Source organism: Crassostrea angulata, unplaced genomic scaffold, assembly GCF_025612915.1.
Source record: "Crassostrea angulata isolate pt1a10 unplaced genomic scaffold, ASM2561291v2 HiC_scaffold_52, whole genome shotgun sequence".
Taxonomy (NCBI): Eukaryota; Metazoa; Mollusca; class Bivalvia; order Ostreida; family Ostreidae; genus Magallana; species Magallana angulata.
In genome coordinates this window covers 101,843-124,000 of record NW_026441607.1, presented here as the reverse complement: position 1 = coordinate 124,000, position 22,158 = coordinate 101,843, and the positions used below count along the sequence as shown (strand labels likewise).

General features: G+C 32.8%; 2 protein-coding genes across 7 annotated transcripts in view; both read right to left on the bottom strand.

Annotated features, from left to right (window-relative positions):
• Positions 1 to 8,363: 8,363 nt before the first annotated feature.
• On the bottom strand, positions 8,364 to 12,642 carry LOC128168800 (muscle M-line assembly protein unc-89-like; the record flags this gene model as incomplete). Its single annotated transcript, XM_052834962.1, has 6 exons — positions 12,505 to 12,642; positions 11,518 to 12,272; positions 11,140 to 11,442; positions 10,183 to 10,485; positions 9,767 to 10,051; positions 8,364 to 8,651 (listed from the first exon to the last, which is right to left on the bottom strand). Coding segments are annotated over exons 2-6 (1,768 nt in total), but the record flags the coding sequence as incomplete, so codon positions are not given.
• A 4,156-nt stretch (positions 12,643 to 16,798) lies between these two features.
• LOC128168801 (synaptotagmin-7-like) overlaps positions 16,799 to 22,158 on the bottom strand; it is an 83,794-nt gene continuing 78,434 nt past the window's right edge. For all 6 annotated transcript variants that reach the window (XM_052834966.1, XM_052834964.1, XM_052834965.1 and 3 more), the window contains 4 exons: positions 20,539 to 20,926; positions 20,049 to 20,218; positions 19,307 to 19,421; positions 16,799 to 17,632 (listed from right to left, as the gene is read on the bottom strand). In XM_052834966.1, the coding sequence (XP_052690926.1) occupies positions 17,328 to 17,632; positions 19,307 to 19,421; positions 20,049 to 20,218; positions 20,539 to 20,926 (978 nt within the window). In that variant the 3' untranslated portion in view covers positions 16,799 to 17,327. The remainder of the gene's footprint in view (positions 17,633 to 19,306; positions 19,422 to 20,048; positions 20,219 to 20,538; positions 20,927 to 22,158) is intronic.

The following is a 22,158-nucleotide window of genomic DNA, read 5'->3' as shown; positions in this document are numbered from 1 at the left end:
GACTGCGTCAGAACCGTGCAGTCTTATTAAAGGTTAATAAATTGAGAAAATATTGTAGTATCATCGTCATGAATATCAGTTTTACTGTGTTGAAAGAATTACAAATGCAAAAATGTTCATTCATAAACCATTCTGCAACAACCTTTCGTTTGTTTAGATATATAAGGATTTATACTTGGTTGTCAAACTAATTAATTTGTTTTTCCCTTACCTGTATTTTTAAGTACGACTGAATTTTTATCACATGTTTCGCCTATGAACATAATGGAACATCAATGCATCATCAATACTGTATTTCAAAATATATTAAAATCATATGCATATAATGTTTCTTAAAGAAAAACTAAAGCTATATAAGTTGTATTTGATTTACGTCTTCAAAGAAAGGATGTTTCTGTTTTTTAATAAGCTAAATTTGAGTTGCAAACTTTCTGCAAATTGGGCAATTCAATTCAATGGAATTGAATGGCAAGTAATAATGCTGTAACACATTCAGAATCGAGAAAAACATATCATACAAAAATTGGTTTTATTTGATCGATATAAAATTTACTGATAGAAATAACATAAAGGTTTAGCATTCCATTTTTAAATTTTCAAACACATCTAATAATTGGATTAATAATTCAATAATATTGTAAAATATTTTGAGTGGATGTGCATCCGAAGGACTGATATTGATGTATTATTTAATTCAATATCAGACCTGTTGTAAAAACAAATGAGTAATGCGTTTATCAGAAATGTAACAATTTATTTTTTGGAAGAAACTTTTATAAGGATTTTTTTGAACGCCTTTAAAGTATGAAGGTGGCCGACTTTAGTGTTCATTGCGCATATTTGTGTGCATTCTAGTATAATACAGTTGATTTTTCCTTATTTTTTGAATGAATCCATTTTACCAATGTTCGTTCGTAATGATCAAATATATAGCAAAATATGGTGCATTTTAATATTTTGAGATTGCCCCCACTGAAACCCAGACGGTGGAATTTGGTATTGTTTACATATAAGGTAGAAAATGATTTTACTGATCATATACAACAATTTCAGAAAAAATCTATTGCATTATTTTTTAATCTGCTTTGATGTGCGGAAAATGACAGTTTCCTATATATTCCTATAGTAAATGTACTTCAACTTTGAGATGGTCCTTAAAAAGAACCAGACAGTCGATTTTCTTAAAACTCACAAATAAACTAGAATTGGTTTAAATTACATATAGTTAAAACATTAAGATTTTTGCAATTGTAGTTTGTCCGCAAGAAACCCAAATCGGCCTCCTTAAGTATTTTTTATATATCGTTATTTTGTACATAATCTTACTTCCATTTATAACCACTATATTTCATATTGAATAGATTTTTAGTTTGATCACTAGAATATTACTGTGATATTAAAGAGTTTATTAAATAAAATAATAAAGATTTACATTTTGATTTTTCAAAATTGTTGAATAATAACAAATTTATCATACCTTGAAGTTGACATTGAATTCTATGTGGAAAGTATATTTTAAATATTTATTTACCTGACACCAGTTATTTTTAGACTACCTTAAATTGACTTGATATGATACAACCTCCTCAAAACATTATGAAGTGAAGCTTTCCAACTAAAACATGTATGCTTATGTGAAAAATATTAATGAAACATGACATTATCTTATTTACCTTTTGGTCTTTCAAGGTAAAGAGTTTCTTTGTCAATAATCAAATAGTCGATGTTCAGTCTAACTAGCCTAAGACGGTCTTGCTCGTTCAAAGCTAACAGTTTCTTCATATAAACCTCCTTTACTGAGAGAGAAAGTAGAAAACTATTTGAATGTCGAACACCATTTAGCAGGATGTCCTCTTCTTTACAATCCAGGATAGCAGCGACTGTCTCTAGAACATCTTGAATATAGTCTTTAGTGTAACTAGATAGTTCTCCTTTTACATGAAATTGGGCGTTTTTGTATCCATTAACTGCAATTTGTATTGAAAAAGAAGGGACAATGAATTAGAGATATTTTTTATAAACATTTTTAAACAAATAAGAATCTTTTGCAAAAACTGATAGAAATACTGTGCCTTACTATACTTTAGCAACTGTAAACCAAAACCACGGTGGTACAAAAACTCTCAATAAGTTTGTTATTGTTATATGCAAACAGTATCATTTTTAAAATCATTTTGAATTTGTTTTTTAACAATATATTTTTTTTTATAATATCATCACTTAAAGCAACTAGTACCGTCATTTATTGACATTATATATCTAACAGATGTTAAATATTGTACGTAATAGACTAGTATTTTTACCTGGAGGCTTTTCAAAATAACACAATGCTTTTTGTTGTTCTGCATATTCAACGCATTTTGAATGCAGATCTAAACATTCTGTCTGTGTGCAGAGAAACTGCATTACAATAACGTCAGTTTGTGTGAAAAGTTCTTCATCTTGAAGAATTCTTAAACATTGTAATGCTGATGTTGCTTCCATAACTGATGTCCGATTTTGCACTATGTTTAAATCTACAATATACGAGGGTCAATCAAAAAATACGAAGACTTTTGTCATAGCTATGTTACTTAACGTCATATCATTACTAAATTTGGTAGACATAATTTAGCAATAGTTTCAAACAATTTGCAAGAAATTTTTTTAATAAATTCCTTAATTTCTAAGAATTATTTAGAATCTAATCCTGCAAAAATGAGGTCACGGCGCACGGTCAAAATTTGTTTTATGTCAACAATAAACCATATAATGTTGAAAGTAATATCTCTATAGATTGGGCTTAAAATCAAAAAATATTGAAACCTCAAATTAAGTATTGTCATGGTATTCTATGTTCCAAATAATGACGGGATATATTGTTTTGTCGAACAGATATTAGTAACTAAAGACAGATAGTCCTCTTTAGAATTGACTAAAAACATCTACGTCGACGGACGTCACGGCGCAACGAGAAGTACAATCAAAATGGATTTAACTCAGGAAAAAGCCGATACAAGCTATGAAAATGCTCAATGGTGCAAAAAATAAGTCAGCTATTATTTGCAAGTTTGTGTTTAACTGTAATGAATTTTGTGGGTGTGGTGGAAATTGTATTTTGATTATAAAACAGTCCGAAAGAGAGTAGAATATCTGTAAATATTTGGTAAAAAAAAAGTAACGTCAACCGACGTTCAGGGTTATCCTTACTGTAAACTAATAGATACATGGTTAGAAAATGAAAACTTTGAAGAACTAACTTCTGATTCTTGAACAAATGTGTGCAAATAAGATGTTAAGTGGTTCAGTGCCATTTTAAATTGTAAGGAGAAAGGCACAAGAGACTAAGCGTGATATAAAGATGGGATATATCTATAAATTGTGCGTGTTTAATCTTGACGTTATGTTTTGAACGTTACCGTGCGCCGTGGTGACTAAACATGTTGTTTTTAAAAAGGGGTAACAAAAATACCGTTTCACCAAATGGACTAAAACTTCGCATATCAATAACATAAGTGTAGGTTCACAGATTAATCTGTTAAGTATGACTTTAATGAAAAATATATGATAGACAGCCACATTGTCTTCGTATTTTTTGATTGACCCTCGTAATAGAAAATTAAACAATTTTTTTAACAGCACTGTTTATGTAACATATATCAAATAAGTTCACAAGTACATTTCAAACTTTACATAAATCATTAAAAGCTAAAATTTCATTTCAAACCAATTGAACAGTATAATATAAAATGCAATCAAAACAATATGTCATTGCTATAGCTTGTAAAAACCACTTACTGGTTAACGTAAACTTAAGGTTTTCTAATTTTTGAGGAGGAAACTCTTTGGCCAGAACGTTGCTGAGTTTCGTAAACCGTACTCTTGCACCACAGTCTTTATAAAATGTATTTTGTACAATATCTAAATGAAAAGATAAAAGACTGTTATAAGTATACTTTAGAAACAGCATATTAAAATGTTATCCGAGATATGAGGTTAGTTTGTCACATGGTCAAATTAGTTGGTCACATGATCACATTATAAAGCGCCCGAAGGGCTTCTTAGAAAAATAAATTTATTTAGTTGAAAAAATTATGAATAATCTTATTATAATTGATAAAGGGCTTTCTAAGGTCATCTGATTCATCCAAGTGACCTATTGCTATTGGTCTGTTGTCGTGCGTCGTCTGTCGTCCGTCGCGCATCTTGCGTCTTCCGTTAACAATTTCACATTTTTAATTTCTTCTTGGAAACTACGAGGCGATTTGTTATCATTTTTAGTTGGAAGCATCTCTACGATAAGAGGAATCTAAACTGTGAAATTTATGACCTTACAACTCCCAAGGTTTCATAAGTAAGACCGAATACTAAAGAGATAAAACGCACTTAGTTTACGATATCGCCTAAAATATAGCACTTTTGCAGATATAAGACAATTTCAATATCATACAATATTTAGTTAAAATATATTTTAAAACACCCGCAAATTACACAGTTACCATGTTTAAAGGGTCTTAATTATATTACACAACACTATTAAAATCTTTAGATTTTGTTAGGGATGTATAGAAAAATAGTAAGTACATGTATGCAATAAAAAAAAGATATTTGACAATTTGAATCACTTTAAACAAAATAAATTCGATTTCTATGATTTTCATGTTTCACAGGTATTTAAGTACACGCTTACATTGAATTCAGTTTGGTTTAACGTGCCTTTCTACTAAAAATTAGACATATATTTTAATTAGTGACTTTCTTGTACAATCTTGAATATAGCCACAGATATTGAAAGGACATCGTATTAAAGTGTTTTGTGCGTGGCCTAATGGTAATAAGTAGGACTTTATGATTTTGCGGTCGCAGGATCGATTCAATCAAGCAATTATTTTTCAATTAAATCATTATAAGATTAGAGTTAATTTAAATTAAATCTATCTAATCTTCCGGATTTTTTTTTTGAAATTCTCTTGTTTAATTTTGAGCATAAGCTTACTCAATATAAATAGATCTCTTCAATAACATTATACTCTATTTAAACTTTTACTAATATTCATTTCAGTATGTTATCATGGTTCAGAATATAGATTGAGTTCTAAATATATTAATTTCTCGATGCAGAATTCCTGAATTCATCACAAATCAGTGGTTACAAACACCAAATCAGTACCTATTGCGACATGTACCTAATGTCTATTTTTAGTAATTTGTACTATCCGTTTAAACACAGGTAAAGGCGAAAGAATGTAAAAAGGCTCTATACCTAAACAAAAAAGGGGGGATGGGAAATGCTAAATGCATGGTAATGACGTCCATGAAGTCCTCTACAAAATCTGTGAAATTCATGACCCCAAGGTTATGGGATCAGGTCCTAGGGTTTGGCCAATACGGACAAAGTAAATATGTATTAAATCTCTGAATATCTCTTCTACTCCCATAAATATAGATTTCAAAAAACTAAATGCAAGGTTATGATGTCCATAAAGCCTTTTGTCTGAATTGTGAAATTCATGGCCCTTGGTACACGTACAGGGTTTAGGGCTTTGGATGGGATGATTATGCCCTCATAGTAGAAATGTATAAAATCTTGGAAAATCTTCTGCTCTACTCCAATAAATATTCGAAAAAACTGAATATATGGTTATAATATCCATAAAGACCAGTGAAAGTGATATTCATTGCTCATGGGTAAGAGGTTCCGGCCCTTGGTAGGACCAATATGGCCTTATAGTGAAAATGTATCGTATCTTAGCAAATTTTCTGTACTGGTAGATAATCTGAATGTATGATTATGATGTCCATTAAGCCCTTCTACTATAATTATAAAATTCATGGCTCCTGGGTCAGTGGTTCAGGCCTTTGGGCGGGTCCAATATGGCGATATAGAGAATCTTTCCCTCTATACACCAACAGCATTGAAAATTAAACTGAATGCATGTATAATGCTTATGATGTTCATTAAAAGCTTCATAAATTTTGAAATCATGACCCTCAGACCCTTTGGTAGGGCCAAATAAAACCACTTAGAGAAAATGCTTGAAATCCTGTAATTTCCTTCTGTATTTTTACAGTCTTAGGAGATAAACTATATGCATTGTTATTATGACCATACTTTTTCTTCTTTTAAATTAGGAAATTTACTGCCCATAGGGAACGAGTTAGGGTTTTTTAAAATCAGCTTTTCCAATATTTTTTTTTCAGGGAAAAGATTGACACGTATGGCCATAATGTTTTTAGGTCACTTGTTACACGCGGGTAATCTGTTGCCCTTTGTCATTCTTAACCTAATCTTGAAAAATACAGGGTAAATTTTCACTAGGCTATATTTAATTAAATATGTGTTCTATTTTAGAAAATCTACTCTAATTTCATGTGCATTGTTTGTATAATTTGAAGCAATAAACAGCGTATATGTTTTGTTAAATTAAATTGTGAACATCATAAAACATAGACAATTTAAGACCTGCTGGTCTAATTTTTAAAACAAAGTTTATAATTTTTGGTTTTTCTATCTAGGTTTTAGTTAATCCGAGATTCCTCAAACTCTTGAACCCCCCCCCCCCCTTTCATGATCTGATGTTTGCAAGCATTAAATAATAAAAGCAGGGAGAGCAATCAGAGAAGTCTCTGCATGATAAGGTTTAAGACTCCAAAATGAAGCTTGAAATTCGAACATGAGACTCCCTGACTGGATCATACATAGCAAGGTGACCGTCAAAGCATTTTTCTTAATTGAATACATGTACTTGTTTTTCTTTTAAATGTACCGTCATTTAAAGGGATTTAGGCACGATTTGAGATCAAAATCTTATTTTTCATGCATAAAATGGTTTACTTCAGCATTTTGAATGATTGACCAAATTTGAATGTTAGAACCTATAAAAGAGGTACAGATGAACGAATTAATTGTTAAATATACAAAGCTCGAGTCTTATCTTTGTTTAAAAATAATGTAAAGTAAAAGTAAGGAATTACAATTTCTTTGACAAAATGACTCGTGGAAAACACGAAAAACTGATTCAATGTGTTCTTAAATAATGTTATCGACAGAAGAAAGCAACATATAATTGAAACTTATACCAATAAAACACATTTGTAAATAATAACAAGACTCTAACTTTGTTTACAAAACAAAGAATTTGTTTATAAAACAAAGAATTTCAAACTCTGTAGTTTGCTTGTAACTCAAAATTTTACCTTCAAATTTTGAGGAACCAATAACATTACCCATATTAACCACTCTGGGCATTAAAAAAATGAAAACATAAAATTCAGAATTTTGAGTCAAATCGTATCTAGGTCCCTTCGAAGACACTGTAGTTCAATACAACATCTTTACAATACTGTGATAATACTCGGTGTACACCACTTTTTAATTAATCTCTCACAATTCACTTAATTGCAAGAAATAAACAAATGCTGCACAATCAAGCTACACAGAATATTTTGTTTTTTAAGGTTTGATAGGTGTTTCATTATAGGGTGGAGTGTAGCTAGGTTTTTCAAGGTTGGGTGTAAGATATACGGGACATATTGTAGGATACGATTGGATTGTAATCATAGTATAATTTCAGGGCAATGACACTGTCCTTGTTAACGTAATTTTTTTGCCTTTGTTCTCTTACCTTTTTTTCTTACGGTTGGTTTGTTATTACCTATGAATAATGAAAATATCGACATATTACTCAAATTGTAATATGATATTACAAATTAGAAATATATCTGTTTTTTTTAATAATTTTTTGAGTGACCAAACTATTCTGCTAAATGATAACATGACAATATATCTAAGGCTCTTTAACTCTCAGCCTCAAAGAATTATCCTAAAGGGGTTATCTTTTCTCCATACGTTGAATTTTGTTTAAAATGATTCGCAATGACATCTACCAATTTACAAAGTTATGGCAAAACTATCTTCATTTATATGAGATGTAATGGAGAAAATATATGGAAAGTAGAAAATTGTGTTAAATCTATGATTGTGTATAAACGGCTATGTTACAAGGCACTTTGAAACCTTCCAAAAAATTCACTTTGAATTTTTGAAAGTGCGATGGTTTGGTCCCTTATTAACGAACATTGAAAAAAAAATTAAAAGTGCATACTTTTTTCAGAGTGCGTTAAAAACACGTAAGTTTCGCACATCTCATAGTTTTCGTCTCCATCATTTCACTTAACATTTGTAGTTTTAGATAAGCAATAAAAATATAACAATATCAATCCATATTATTCATATGCATCCATATAATTTCCAACCACCTCTGTGATACAAACACGATTTTCGGAGATTTAAGAGTTTTTATACATTGCAGAGGTTGTTGGATTGTTGACATTTTTGCAGAATTTTTATATAATTATTAGTTGGATATAGTATAGTTTCCTACCGGAAATAGTTTGCACGATTTTCCCAATGAAGTTCGTAACTTCTATTTGGTAGCAGTTATTTTCAAGTTGATCTCTTTGTCTCACAACTAGCACTGGATGGGGAAACGTCACTGTTGTCCCATCGTATTCTTCAGCATTGATATCGATCGGTGTGAAGGTATCATCGTCTTTACTTTTTGCATTCCATCGTATTTGACAAGGTGCTGGAAATGATGTAATCGTCACAGTTATCCGCCGGCCTCCATTTATCTCATCTTCGACTCTTTCCGAGAATACACTAGGGATACCTTGTAATAAATGTTGATCACTTTATATCTACGTCCACTGAGCATGATTCCCTCCGTCTCTTATGAAAATTGATTATAATTCATATATGGATTACTAAACAGAAATCTACCCAAAGTACGAGCTAGCTGTCAGCGTTAAAAAATACGCATTCTTCAAATTGTTAAAAACTCTTAAATGCATTGTTTCAAGTTTAAAAAGCCAACTTTTTTTTCAAGTAGCTATAATTAAAACCATTTACATCGTGCCACTTCCGTTGAAGTCACAGAGCGGTTGGAAAACAAAGCGATTGAAAGCTGAATTAGAGTTTGCTTATTTTTTCAGGAAATTCTATCGCAGAATCAGATTCAACTGCATACTGATTTTCCTCTGACATTATAGAGACAGGCTATTCTAATTGAAGCAGAAGTTGAGTTTGCCGTGAAAGGTCTCTGGTATTGCGTTTGCGACATTGATTAAGACTTGTTATATAAGTCAAAAATGGACTCTTTCCGATTATAACTACTTTGACAAATTGTGGTTGTAATTTTCAAGAACGTTTTGTTACGGTGTCGACCCATAAACATTAACATGATATCTTAAGCCACAGTCATTTATCCCCGCTATTTACATGTATGTTATATATTGTAAAAAAAAAAATGAATTAAACTTCAGATTTTTATTTCTTTATGCCTAAACAATGTTTTAGTTACAATTAGGGAGGGGTTTAACCACCCTCACCAATTGTGTGGGATTTTTTTTTCATCAAAAAAATTTGGGACAGTGATAAAAGTTATAGTGAAATTTGACAAAAAGAACAAAATTCAGATGTCGAGCGTTCTAAATACCCACTCACTGGTTTTTTAAAAAGGGTAAATTGTTCTCATTTTTCTCTTAGCTGCAACAAAAAGAATTCAGGCCACGTATATGTAAATATCATTCATCCTTTACCGCTCATCTAAATATCCAGTCATGAAGTCGTTTTTTTTATTTCAATTTTAAAGAGTAGTTAAAGAAATTATTTTTTTAAAAATCGGGCACAGTACATGTTAAACATATAATTCAACATTCTAGTATTAATTGTAAATCCTGTAGAGTATTATTCATCTTACAATCATCATGTAAATAACTAAAATACCTAGAACGATGACTTCACTTGTAGTTGATCCTACAGCGTTGACGGCAGTTACTTTGTATTCGCCAGCATCATCAGGGCCAACGTCTGTGATCGTCAGTGATGGATTGTCAGTGATCAATTCTGATAGTTTCCCACCACTTTCTTTTATATTTATTTTCTCGCCATTTTTAGTCCAAAAGGTTTTAAGAATGCCAGGAGAATTTTCAAGGAAATACACTTCCCCCATCAGTTTTACTGATTTGTTTTTGATGTTTGTTACGAAACTTGTCGTGATATTTGGAGGACCTATGTAAAGAATTTGATAAATGTTATTCTTTGCATATATATGCACAAAATTGAGCTGGTTTAAAATCAGAATCTGGAGTTAATTTTTGCAGTTTAATAAATGTAAAAAATATTCAAGATTAGAGCCGTACTTCCTGTGACATTTAGGTAAAATGTGTTACTGGCACTCTTTCCAACTCTATTCCAAACCCATAGACGATAGAAAAGCTTGTCGGCAAAAGTTGTTTTAGATATCAAAAGAAAAGGATTTTTAAAGTTTTCGTTACTTTCAAGGTAAATATCAGTTTTTCCGATCAAATGGAAATCAGTTTCATCTTTGCTTTTCTGCCATTCTGTTTTCTCAGGTGTCGGTGTTGATGACACTACAGACTTGATTATTGTTTCAGACCCAAAACAAACTGGTGAATCCACAAATATTCTTACTCTAGGGACGTCTGTAAAGCAAGCAAGAGTGGAAAAGAAAAAAATCACAATTCTTGTTTATCAATTTCTAGTCGGTGTGTCAATTTGAAATATTTTGTAATAATCACAAACTCTTTTGCCAATTGTGTGTGCGTGTGCGTGTGTGTGTGTGTGTGTGTGTGTGTGTGCGTGTGTGTGTGTGTGTGTGTGTGTGTGTGTGTGTGTGTGTGCGTGTGTGTGTGTGTGTGTGTGTGTGTGTGTGTGTGTGTGTGTGTGTGTGTGTGTGTGTGTGTGTGTGCGTGTGTGTGTGTGTGTGTGTGTGTGTGTGTGTGTGTGTGTGTGTGTGTGTGTGTGTGTGTGCGTGCGTGTGTGTGTGTGTGTGTGTGTGTGTGTGTGTGCGTGTGTGTGTGTGTGTGTGTGCGTGTGTGTGTGTGTGTGTGTGCGTGTGCGCAAACTATATGCAGGTTCATGATATGAGAAAAAAATTGTCTCTAGTTAATCTAGCAGATAACAGGGAAAAACTCGTCGATGTTAATTTTTGTCAGTCGTTGTCTTGAGCTCCTTTGAACTGTATTTTTTATAAAAAAAAAAAAAAAAAATACCTGCAACCTGTACAGTAATTTGTGTATTTTATATATCTTCCTAAAATTGGAAAAACTTGATAATCATTTCATTAACCAGTATACCTCCAATTACATGTAGACGAATGGTATTTCTTGATTTATGATCAGGTCCTTTCGACTCAAATGAGAGAAGAGCCTGATATTCTCCCTCATCCTCCTTACATACATCGTTTATGACAAGTTTTCTTTTTGTACTACCGCTGTACTTCTCCACACTTGTGTCTATACATTTGATGTTATCTCCTCTGCGTCTATGCCATGTAATTGACCAACACGAGGAATCAGCTTTTTTCACGTCTGCTTCAAAATGAGCTGTGTCTCCCCATATTATTTCATTTTCACCTCGAATACTAACGGTTGGTTCATCTAATTAAAAAACAAAAACATTTACAAAAAAGAAGTTTACTTAAAAACCATGCTTTACATAAATGTATGATATACCTCTATTATCTGTTTGTTTTTCTAACGTCACGAGAGCTTCTAAAAGGACCCTAAACGTGGTCAAATAGTCATCTGTAAATGTTGTGCGTTCTATATGTATCAACTGTTCTTCATAATCTATACTGCATGCCGTTTTTGGTTGAATTCTCTTGAAAATTAACTTTAAATTTTTCCAAATATCTTCAAACTTAGCGTTAGAAATCACTGCAGACTCTGCATGAGCATAGTAGATGTTTCTGAATAATCGTAGTCGCTCAATATCATCACTTATTTGTGTATCCTTGGTTTTAGGTTCCTTACCCCAACCTTGTGCTGGACACGGTAAAGAACATAAATTCCGAATAAGTGTGTATAGCAAAGTAATATCAAATGTATTGTAATCAGGAACACCTGGTGGTGGAATAAGGCAGATCTTTAGTTGGTCTGGACGAAGTTTTAGAGTTGAACATGATTGGATTTTATGATAAAGGTCTACAGGCTTGATATGACTGTCAAAAATGTCTCTAAGAGGCAGTTTTATTAAATCAACACTGGCCACAGTAACGCACTGGAAGTTACGTTTTTCGGTCGATGAACAAGAAGATGCCATAATGATACCTATTTCCTGGTTTTATGTGATGTTTGCTTTCTTTGTTCAGGCGATTTTCTTTGGTGTTTTAAAGTTGTTTTAAATTTTGATCGTGGCCTTAACAAAGTTGTTCACATGGTATGCTGGTTTGTTTCCCTCTAATTTCTTCGTCATTATCATCTGTCAGCTATATAGTTGGAGTTGAGAATAAAATTTGTCAGTAAAAAGTTCATAATTTTATCATTTGCACTGTGTTTTAATACATTTTATGAGTATTCGTTTATTTCAAAAAATCCATTTATCGTGTTATGTCCAGGCATTGCTGAAAATAGCTATATATGCTTGTAAAAATAAAAATACTTGTAAATAAGTTCACATTGTTTTCTAAAACGAAGGTAGAGTTTTCTAAAATTACTTACTAGAAACTAGATATCCTGATAATGTTCTGAAGATGCAAAAAGCTGCCATTCTTTTTTCTTCTCTTTATCTAGTTATTCCTTTTAGACAAAACAATAGTTGTATTTATTGCGTTCTAAGCTACTGCCATTACGGCTTGGCTTGAAATAGATTACCGGAAATGACTCAAAACACCTACTGTTAGAACTGGATTTTAAATAAGGAAGTGCTCGTAAGCTATGGAGATTGGCTCTTTTTCAGTGCCGTTTTAATGTAGAAAATATCAAACAAATTGGTTTGTTTCCGTAAAAATTAAGCCTTTTTGAATACTTCTGATTAACATACCAAATTTAGTATACAGTTCAAACAATAAATGATTTATTCTAAATGCCTATAGCCTAGATAATCTAAATCCGGAAATATCGTACCGAACCTACATGAATTACATGTATATCTATTCAAATCTGAGGGAGAGACATATAAATCAACACAATTCTGTTGGCGGATCAAATGCACGTTTGGTGAATTATTTTTTATTTTTTTATTGGCATTATTCTACGTCTGAAAAAAAATCAAATATACGGGTAGCTTTGAAGTTTCATATCTCAAAAGTGATCAAACAAACATTCCTGAACATACAAAGTCGATGTGAAGCGATCTAAAACGTCTAATTGTTTTACAGCGAGCACATTTGACAAGAGTGCCTCGATGAAACCCACGTGACTTTAATAATTTATTCCATACGTAGGTTCAAACATGGTCGAGCAGGTAATAGCTGTGAAATTTTGATTTTTTTGATTTAAAATTTTTCATATTTTAGGTACTAGCCTAATGTTGTACGTGTACAAACTTTTTATTTTCAAAGGAGTTTTCTTCAATGTATAATGAATGCTTCTTTTGTCTTTTCCACAAGTTTGTACACAATTAGGCTGACAGTAAACAAAGGCTTTGAATTGAATGTCATTCCTTAATTTGCTATTTAAAATAATGAATGTCGGCTGACCCCTACCATGATGTAAAGCTTCGTTCTTTTTTATATACACCAAATTCAGCGCTAAAACTTGTTGATTCTTATTGTTTCAATATCAATAGATGATGTGAGATAAAATTATGCTTAATTTGAATCATTTTTTCACTTTTTACCGGGGCCCATAAGTGCACTTTTCCTTTCAATACATAGGAATTGAGTATAAACTATAATGATTTTTTTTGCCTATATTTCCTATATTGGTGCATGGAAAATCATTTTTCAATTTGGTACTTACCGATTGTTTTTGCTTATGTAATTTTTATAGATTTAGATGATATTCAAGAAAACCTCATGTTATGTGGTTGTTCTGATAATTGCTGAAATATTAGATATAAACATAAGTTTAAAGGAGGTTAATACTTTGCCTCAAATGCACCTTTTTCCTCCCCAACAGTCTTAAAAAATGTAAAACACCTTGCTCCATTCTAAATAATCTTAAGGTTTTTCTTTCATATTATTCGTTTGATACATCTATTTACATCAAGAATCAAGACAGTCACACCTTCTTGTTGCCACATGCATACATGTATGTATTCAGCCGCGGATCAAAGCTAAGGGTGCATACAGCTTATCATGTTTATACAATGTAACTGCCATTCAACAATTTATTAAACTGAGGCTGTATTGAGAAGGTTAAAAATATATAAAGTCACAGAAGGAAACATAATTTCACGTTTTACTTGTGATTTTAACTTATGAGACTTTAAAAAGAAGTCTTGTTGCTCAATTGCTATCGGCGTGAAAAAACATAATTTTTATGTATTATATTTAAATACTAGTATAACGTATTTATGACACACTATATTTAATTTATGTCGATAAAATAATAATCAATGCGACCTAAAGCGTATTGTCATACACAATTTATAAAATGACATCTGTCGTCAGTGGTGATAGATTTTGCTTTTACTGCCATTCAGTAAATTCAAAATTCACAACAATACAGTATGCCTTAGTGTAAGAAGATATTCCTTATAAAGTATCAGCATGTGTTTCTTGTAAGTGTGTACCATAAATAGATAACTGTCTGAAGAAGACTAATATTTTATCTGAAAAAAATAAAATGTACAAATGTATATACTTTTATTTTTAAATTCTTAAATTACAGGTTTTAAAGAAAACAAAAATTCCGTTGAAAATACTTCCAATTCAAAAAATGAATTCTTCTGTTGAAAGGAAGTGAGTGCAGGTTTAAAGGAATTGTTCACACGAATCGATTGGAACCTCGATATGCACAGGTTCGAACAGAAAATATTGCAAGGTATTACTTTCTTGAAAGTGGAAGTACATGTACTTGTATAATCCAACTTTTTCTTTCTGTAAAGGACAGTGAGGGGTAAATCAATCAATAGTTATATTGGACATGCTACATGTAATACATGTAATGATGTATGTACATATATATTTAATGCAATATTTATATTGTATATTAAAGTAGCCTAGTAATAAAAACAGAAACTATATATTATATTACTATACTATACTTATAGACTATACTATTATATTAATCAATGAGGACAACTTGAAATATATTCTGTAGTTTAAATGAACAAAAAACAAATGATGTTTGTAAAACACTTATGCCCCCCCCCCCCCTCCCCCCTTGGAAATATCCACAAAGAAAATGAGCAGAAACTGCAAATATTTGGAAGTTTTTAAAGTCCAAGGGGTATAACTCTGTCGAAAGTTGCTCTCTCATACCAAAATCAAACTTGACCTAGATATTATTTCGATAAACCTGTATACCAAATTCCATATCAATGTGTGCACCCTCTGATAACTGGAATTCTTCTACGTCCAAGAGCCATAACTCTGTCGAAAATTGCTCATTCTTACCAAATTTCATTTCAATATGTTCATTATTTGCGAAGAAAATGAGCGGAAACTGCAAATAACTGGAATTTTTTCCAAGTCCAAGGACCATCACTCTGTTGAAAATTGTTCGATCGTACTCAGTATCGAACTTGACCAAGATATTATCATGATAAACTTGTATACCAAATTTCATTTCAATATGTTCATCCTCTGCAAAGAAAATGAACGGAAACTGATGGTGGACCGACAGACCGACCGACCGACCGACCGACAGACAGACCGACGGAACGACAGACAGCAGCAAAGCAATATAGCAATATGGGGGGGGGGGGGGGGGGGGGCTAGACTAATCCTCAGAAATATTGAGAAAAAAGTAATTTCCAAATTCATGGAAATCCTAATCCGCGCGGGGGGGGGGGGGGGGGGTGGGTGGGGGGGGGGGGGGTATACCTATATACCTATACTTCCAAAAGAAAGAAAAATACTTACTCAATTTTTTTTCCAAAATCATGAAATTCCTAATCCGTGGGAGGGGGGGGGGGGGGGGGGCTAGTATGCTTCTGAATCCAACTTCTCAATCTTTCAAGGTAAATTTAGGAACAATAATCTTTCCTGCGAGAAAAAGTGGGGGGGGGGGGGGGCTGAACCCTCTATCATGCTATGTTTCTAATGGTTAGGTATAACTCGGCAAAAAAGTGTGGGGGGGGGGGGGCTAAGCCCCCCCCCCTCCCCCCCGGTTCGGACGCCTATCTACAATGTATATTTTGTTCACTTCTTTAATACGAATTCAGTGAGCGATGCGAGACTTGTTATATACGGGTAAGTAGTATAGAGTAGAATTTATAACAACAGTGCCATATCTGTGGACTTTATTTCCTTGCAATATAGACTGAAAAAGTACGTAAATATGTTTTCATCTATTTTTAAATGCAGTATATTTTACGTTGAAATATGTAATCCTTACACGCTTTAGGTTCATTGAGTAAAGACCCAGAGACAACAAATTTAAAAACAGCTGTAAATAAGGAGGATTTTGCACAAATATTGTGTCGTGTTGCTTTATTCGGGGCCCATATTTTGATAAAACCTTATCAATTTCAAACATATTTATTTCACCAATTCCACGTCAAAAAGAAACAAAATAACGATTATATTTTGAAAATGCGCACAAATAATCGATGATTTTGTTTACTCTCCCTGTGCGCTCAGATTCCTACATCTTAAAAGCTCACTTTCTTTATAAGGTACATTTTACCCGATACTCTGTTTGAGAAAACATTCTTTAAACAATTTGAAATCGATTAAATTTAACTTTTCAGAAGCTTAATAGCATGGAATCATATATTTTTTACTCCATTTTCCGTGCTGCTTTTTTCAAGAAGTTTGAAAAGTGATTAAGGAGGTGTATATGTACATACTGATGTTAAAGAAGTACCAAATCCACGAGAGACAAAGACATTCAACACAGGGGCAGTAAAAGTAATTGGAACTTTAATGAAATGCAATAAAAACCATTCTAACAGAAAAAAGAGTTAGGTTTACACATCACTATGACATGTCTTAAAGCAACATTTATTTCCTGTTTTTATAAAGATCATTTTTCGCATCATGGATTTTTACGTAACATAATATAAATGCAGATGAGTAACTTTGATTAGTGTAAAAACATGGAATACATGTACATATACAAAGTATACTTAATATGTATACCATTCAATCACACTCTTTTAAAGTATTGAGTGAATGTTAATCCTTTGGAACATTTATCTATTTTTATATTTTACATACATAAAGTAGAAACACCCTTTAAAAGAATTAATTATTTTAAATCGTCACGGTAATCCAATTGTAAAAATATTCATGTCATTGAGATTCACCAATAAATAATCTTATAAATATCATTCTTAACAAAATGTACAAGAGTTGTCTTTTCTTGGAGACATCGCACTTTACAAAAAAAAAGAATTGAAATTAACAATAATGGCTACTTCCAGAATGTTATCAGTCTTTAAGCAAATGCCACTGCGCCACCTGCTGGCGAGGTTTGGTGATCATGTCATTCCAGTGTCTTGTTTCTAGCGGCCCACTCTTGCTGCTTAGAATGATTTTGCCGATCATTTCGTTCCTGCCCACTTTATCGAAGTCCATTACTATCACTTCTATTGCAGCCTCCCGAATTTTGTCCCACGGAATCTCGAAAAAGAACGACTCGTTATACACTGGGTTTAGAGTTCGCATTTTTATCGACGTCTTCTTCTTCTCCATTCTAGTGGCGCCAAACTTTAGCCACATTTTAACGTAGGGATCTGAAAATAAGACAAGATACAATAATGATACAATATTTAGAAAAGTACCCATGCAAAAATTGATATGGCAAACTTTGAATTATATTTCATATCGCAAGAATGACAAACGGTAGGTTTTAACGTCGGAAAACAGTTCAAGATCTATTGTTAAAATAATAATGTCTTCACAAAAATTGAATATAATTTTAGATAAAATTTAAGTTTCAAAGGAATCTAAAAATGCTGGTCAACAATAAGGATTCATGGCAAGAATAAACGAAAAAAAATATATTAAGCAGGAAATGGAGTGGAAAAAGTCTGTACTTGAATAAAATTGGGATGAATTGTATTTCAATTTTCTATTTCTCAGAGAAAAAACTGTTCTTATAACACACCTATTTTAACACACCTACAATCAACTTCATGTAATCATTGTGGGATATATCTGCTCAGGTAAAATTATGATTACATCTACATGTATATCTGTTTGTTGTTACATTGGATAGGCAATAGCTTGTTTAACTTAAGAAAAGTGTGAGCCAATAAATTAACAGAAAACCCGAAACAGAATGATCCCCGCAAGAAAACGTAAAAGACCTGCTTCCAAAACTTAACAAAGCAAAACATTAGTATTTTCGATTCCACTAATTGCATTTCCGCTCTAACAGAAACTACCTGATGTCGAGTGTTTGTATGGATCTCTTAGCAAATGTAAGACTGGAATTCAGAACCAAACATTTCTCATCATTAATGCAGTGAGTAGTATACATGTATAGGCAGCAAAGTGTTGAGACACAATATGTCATGGGACAAGAGGAATGTACGTTACAGATTTGTCGAATCATTATCACCGTGTTTCTGAATTACGGTATATATATATACGTTATGGCTCCAGGATAAAGAGCAAACTTGGATTAAAGTCAAAATGTACACCGTCTTGACTCTGATGAAATACACGGGAAAAAGAAATGCTATTCACTGATGGAAACACATTATCTATGTAACATTTGATAAATATATTCATTTTATGAATGATTAAAATTGGAATTAAATCTATAATTCTTAGTGAGTCCAGGTATATCAGTTTATCCTTCACAGAGTCTAAAAAATGTACAAAGATGACCTTTTTATATAAAAAAAAGAGCAATTTGCACAGTAAATTACATCAATACCGTCATTAACAAAGCCGTGCGTTCAATGAACTTCCTAATATAAGGTCAGACAGTCAAAATGATGCACCAAGGATCGCACATGGGTCCTGTAGTGTGCACTAAAAGGGTGTATAAGGTTTCCTTTCGGAGACGGACCATAAATTATAGATTAACTTTTACAGAATGACTAGAGCGATGAACCCCCCCAATCCAAAGATCTTGCCCACAGGTATCTTTATGGAGACTGTGTGTGTTTAGAGGGAGTAAGGAATGGTGTCGAGAATATCTAAACTGTTGTCTAAAATTATCAAAATATATCAACTGTTGCACAGCAGATTAAATATACAAGATATTTTACTACTGACTTCAAGTTTTGGGTTTTGCTCGTAGATTGTTAATTAGAAACGTTTTAAACCATGATATAAAGAATGCTTAAGTTTCAAATTGTTTGAGCATTACTGCAATATTCCTCTCAACAAAAATTTTTTAAAATAAATTTCTGGATTTGAGCCTCTGTTTGAATATGACCGGAAGTGCTGATTACCTGAGGCTCCGGTGATGTCTTTGGCTTTGAGATCTTTGCATTTCATGACGATGATGTTCAGTCTCCCCACGGCGGGCTGGTAGCTTAATGACAGTAGAATCTCCCCCAGTTTACCCTGTGTGTTCAAACAATCCATCAGATTATATAACATTTAATCACCGGTATATAAGAGATCCAAATAATCAGAAAAATGAAGAAGAAAACTTGTCCATGAATAAAAAAATCTCCTTTGAAATTAAGATTCACATTATTTTGAAAAACACATTGAATTAAAATTACAAAAACGACTGAAACCGTTTTATCTTAACATAAAGACTTCTAATTGTTTTAATGGCAACATATTCTAGTCATATGAACGTTTTCATTTGTCTTGTCTTTCATTTGAAGAAAAGTTACATCAGTAAGAGTTATTATAAAGAGCCAGCTTAACAAGACCTTGGACTTTCTGTAGGATGTAACTATTCATTTCTTGTGTCAAAACAAGTTCAAAATGACGCTGGTTTCAAGCTAAATATACATCGATTGAGTAATCTTAACTTAAAAGCCAGACGAATCGTGTTTATTATAAAGAGCCATGGCTGAATGGCCAGCAATGAAATAGACAGATTTACGTCATATTGATGTTTGACAAATCTACCTAAAGTCCAAGCTCTTGTTAAAATAGTTCTAAATCTATTAAATACACAAAGAGCATGATAAACTCCAGATCACCAATTCACTTAAGACCTCCTAGAGACCTCACCCTGCTGTCTTTGCACGGTTGTAAGTAGCGCCACATGATTGGCGACTGGGACAGGTCCACCTCGTTCAGTGGTATGTAGGTCTCCCCGATCGGGTCGTCCCGACTGAACCGATCGTAATCAATCACTTGTAGGTATATCGTCTTCTCTAATAACTTATTGTGAGGCCAACCTGTCAAGATAGGGTTGAAATTGTCATTGCATATGTCATTGTTGTACTAGCTATTTTGAATGGTTGTACTTTGATTACTGGAACATACATTTCATATGAACATTCGTCGTTCAGTTAAATTTTGGGGCTTGAGATACATTCTGTATGATGTTAAAATATAAAGTCATTATGATAGCAACATGTGATATTTTTCAAAAGTTTACAGTCATGTCAAAGATAGATGGAGAGAACAAGAAAACGAATTGTAAGTTTATTCTAAAAACCCGGATGTTTCGACCTCGCTGTGTTAAAATGAATTATTTTTTCGTTCTAATACAAACCTTCGAACAAAAAGCTTTCATTCCACCGCGGATTGAGGTTTTTCTTTTTCACTTTAGTCACAAGTTTGTGTCTCTTATCAGGCAAAAGTAGAATTTTCACATATGGGTCACTTGTACCCGTGAAGTCTTTGGCCACCAGACCAGTGGCCTGTATCACTTTTAAAGTCAAGGTCAAAGACTGAAAGTCATAGCTTAATCCTATTTGTAGGCGTCCCAGTTTACAATCGACGCCCTCTGTGACGTCAATTGAAGACGACGCTTCCATTGCCTCTGCGTCTTGAGACGCATTTTCCATTAACGTGAACGCAATGTTCCTCATTCCTTTCCATAAGGAATTGTTGACGTCATCGGCACTTTGGGATTTTGAAGAATCATTCTTCATGAGGGGCTGAAATTAGATAAAAACACTAATTTATTATTTCTTGAATTTTAAAATTACAATTTATTACAAGATAAAGTTCAGAACATATGCACCAGGACACATCTGCTTCATAAATAGAGAAGCTTGCTCAAATGTTCGACAATTAACCGTTGAAAATATACAGCTGACTTATTGATTTTGACCATATGTTCTGTTATTGCTGTATGATAACAACAAACTACTTTAAAAAAACCAAATAGAAGTAGTCATCGTGTGTAAATATAATGTTTTTGCCTAGGAGATTTATCTTTTCATATAGATGGGGATATTGTTCCTTAACGTCCGTGATAATTCATCCACGACATTCTAAACAAAAATCCGCCCAAAACAATAGCGCGGTTTAACAAATACCCGTTGCTATGACAAAGGTTACAATGATCACTCACATCTTGAGTTTTAAATCAAAATACGGTATTGCATTATCCATTATGATTGAAAGGGCTGCATATAAAATAAAAAAACCAGAGTGCAAGAGAATCAAATTAGAAACCTGCAATAAATCCACAAAAGATCGACTGCGCGTGATCTCGATACCATTATGATTATAATGGGAATGAAACAAAAATCTGAATAACGATTGCATAACAAAGTACATTATGGTTTTAGAGCAATGTGCCGTTTGCACAAGATCTCAAGGGGAATAACTGTGAGCAGGCAGATTGGTAGTGCTTTTATAAAAAGAAGAAGCAATTAATGCTATAAATTAAAATCTAATATAGAACTGCAACCCATGTTTTGTTTGGTCTATAAAAAAGGGAGTACACGTCATGTATGTAGTTGTACGTAGTTGTAAACACGTGCGTTAAGTTTTTGAACAGTTTTTTGGTACATTTATTGCGTAAATGTGTTAAATTTAAGTGAAAAAAAAACGCCTTAAAGATTAAGTACCGATATAGCACGAAATTAAAAGGCAAATCAAAATCAAAATTGATAATAATAATACTTCAATTTAATCGATACATGTATATTCAGAAGTTGTTGTTTTTACGAAGTCGCTCAACGGGAATGCAGATATAAACACACTGATGGAGGGAACTGATCGCGTTTATTCAAATTTACGCCTGAAAGTACCACTACTACTTAGAGTAAGAGAACAATTACTTCTTTCGAGAGGTAATCGTACATCTTAAAAGTTCTTTTACATCGGATAATACGGTGTACGCCGACTTACTCCTACACGGAAAATGTATTTTGTTCAG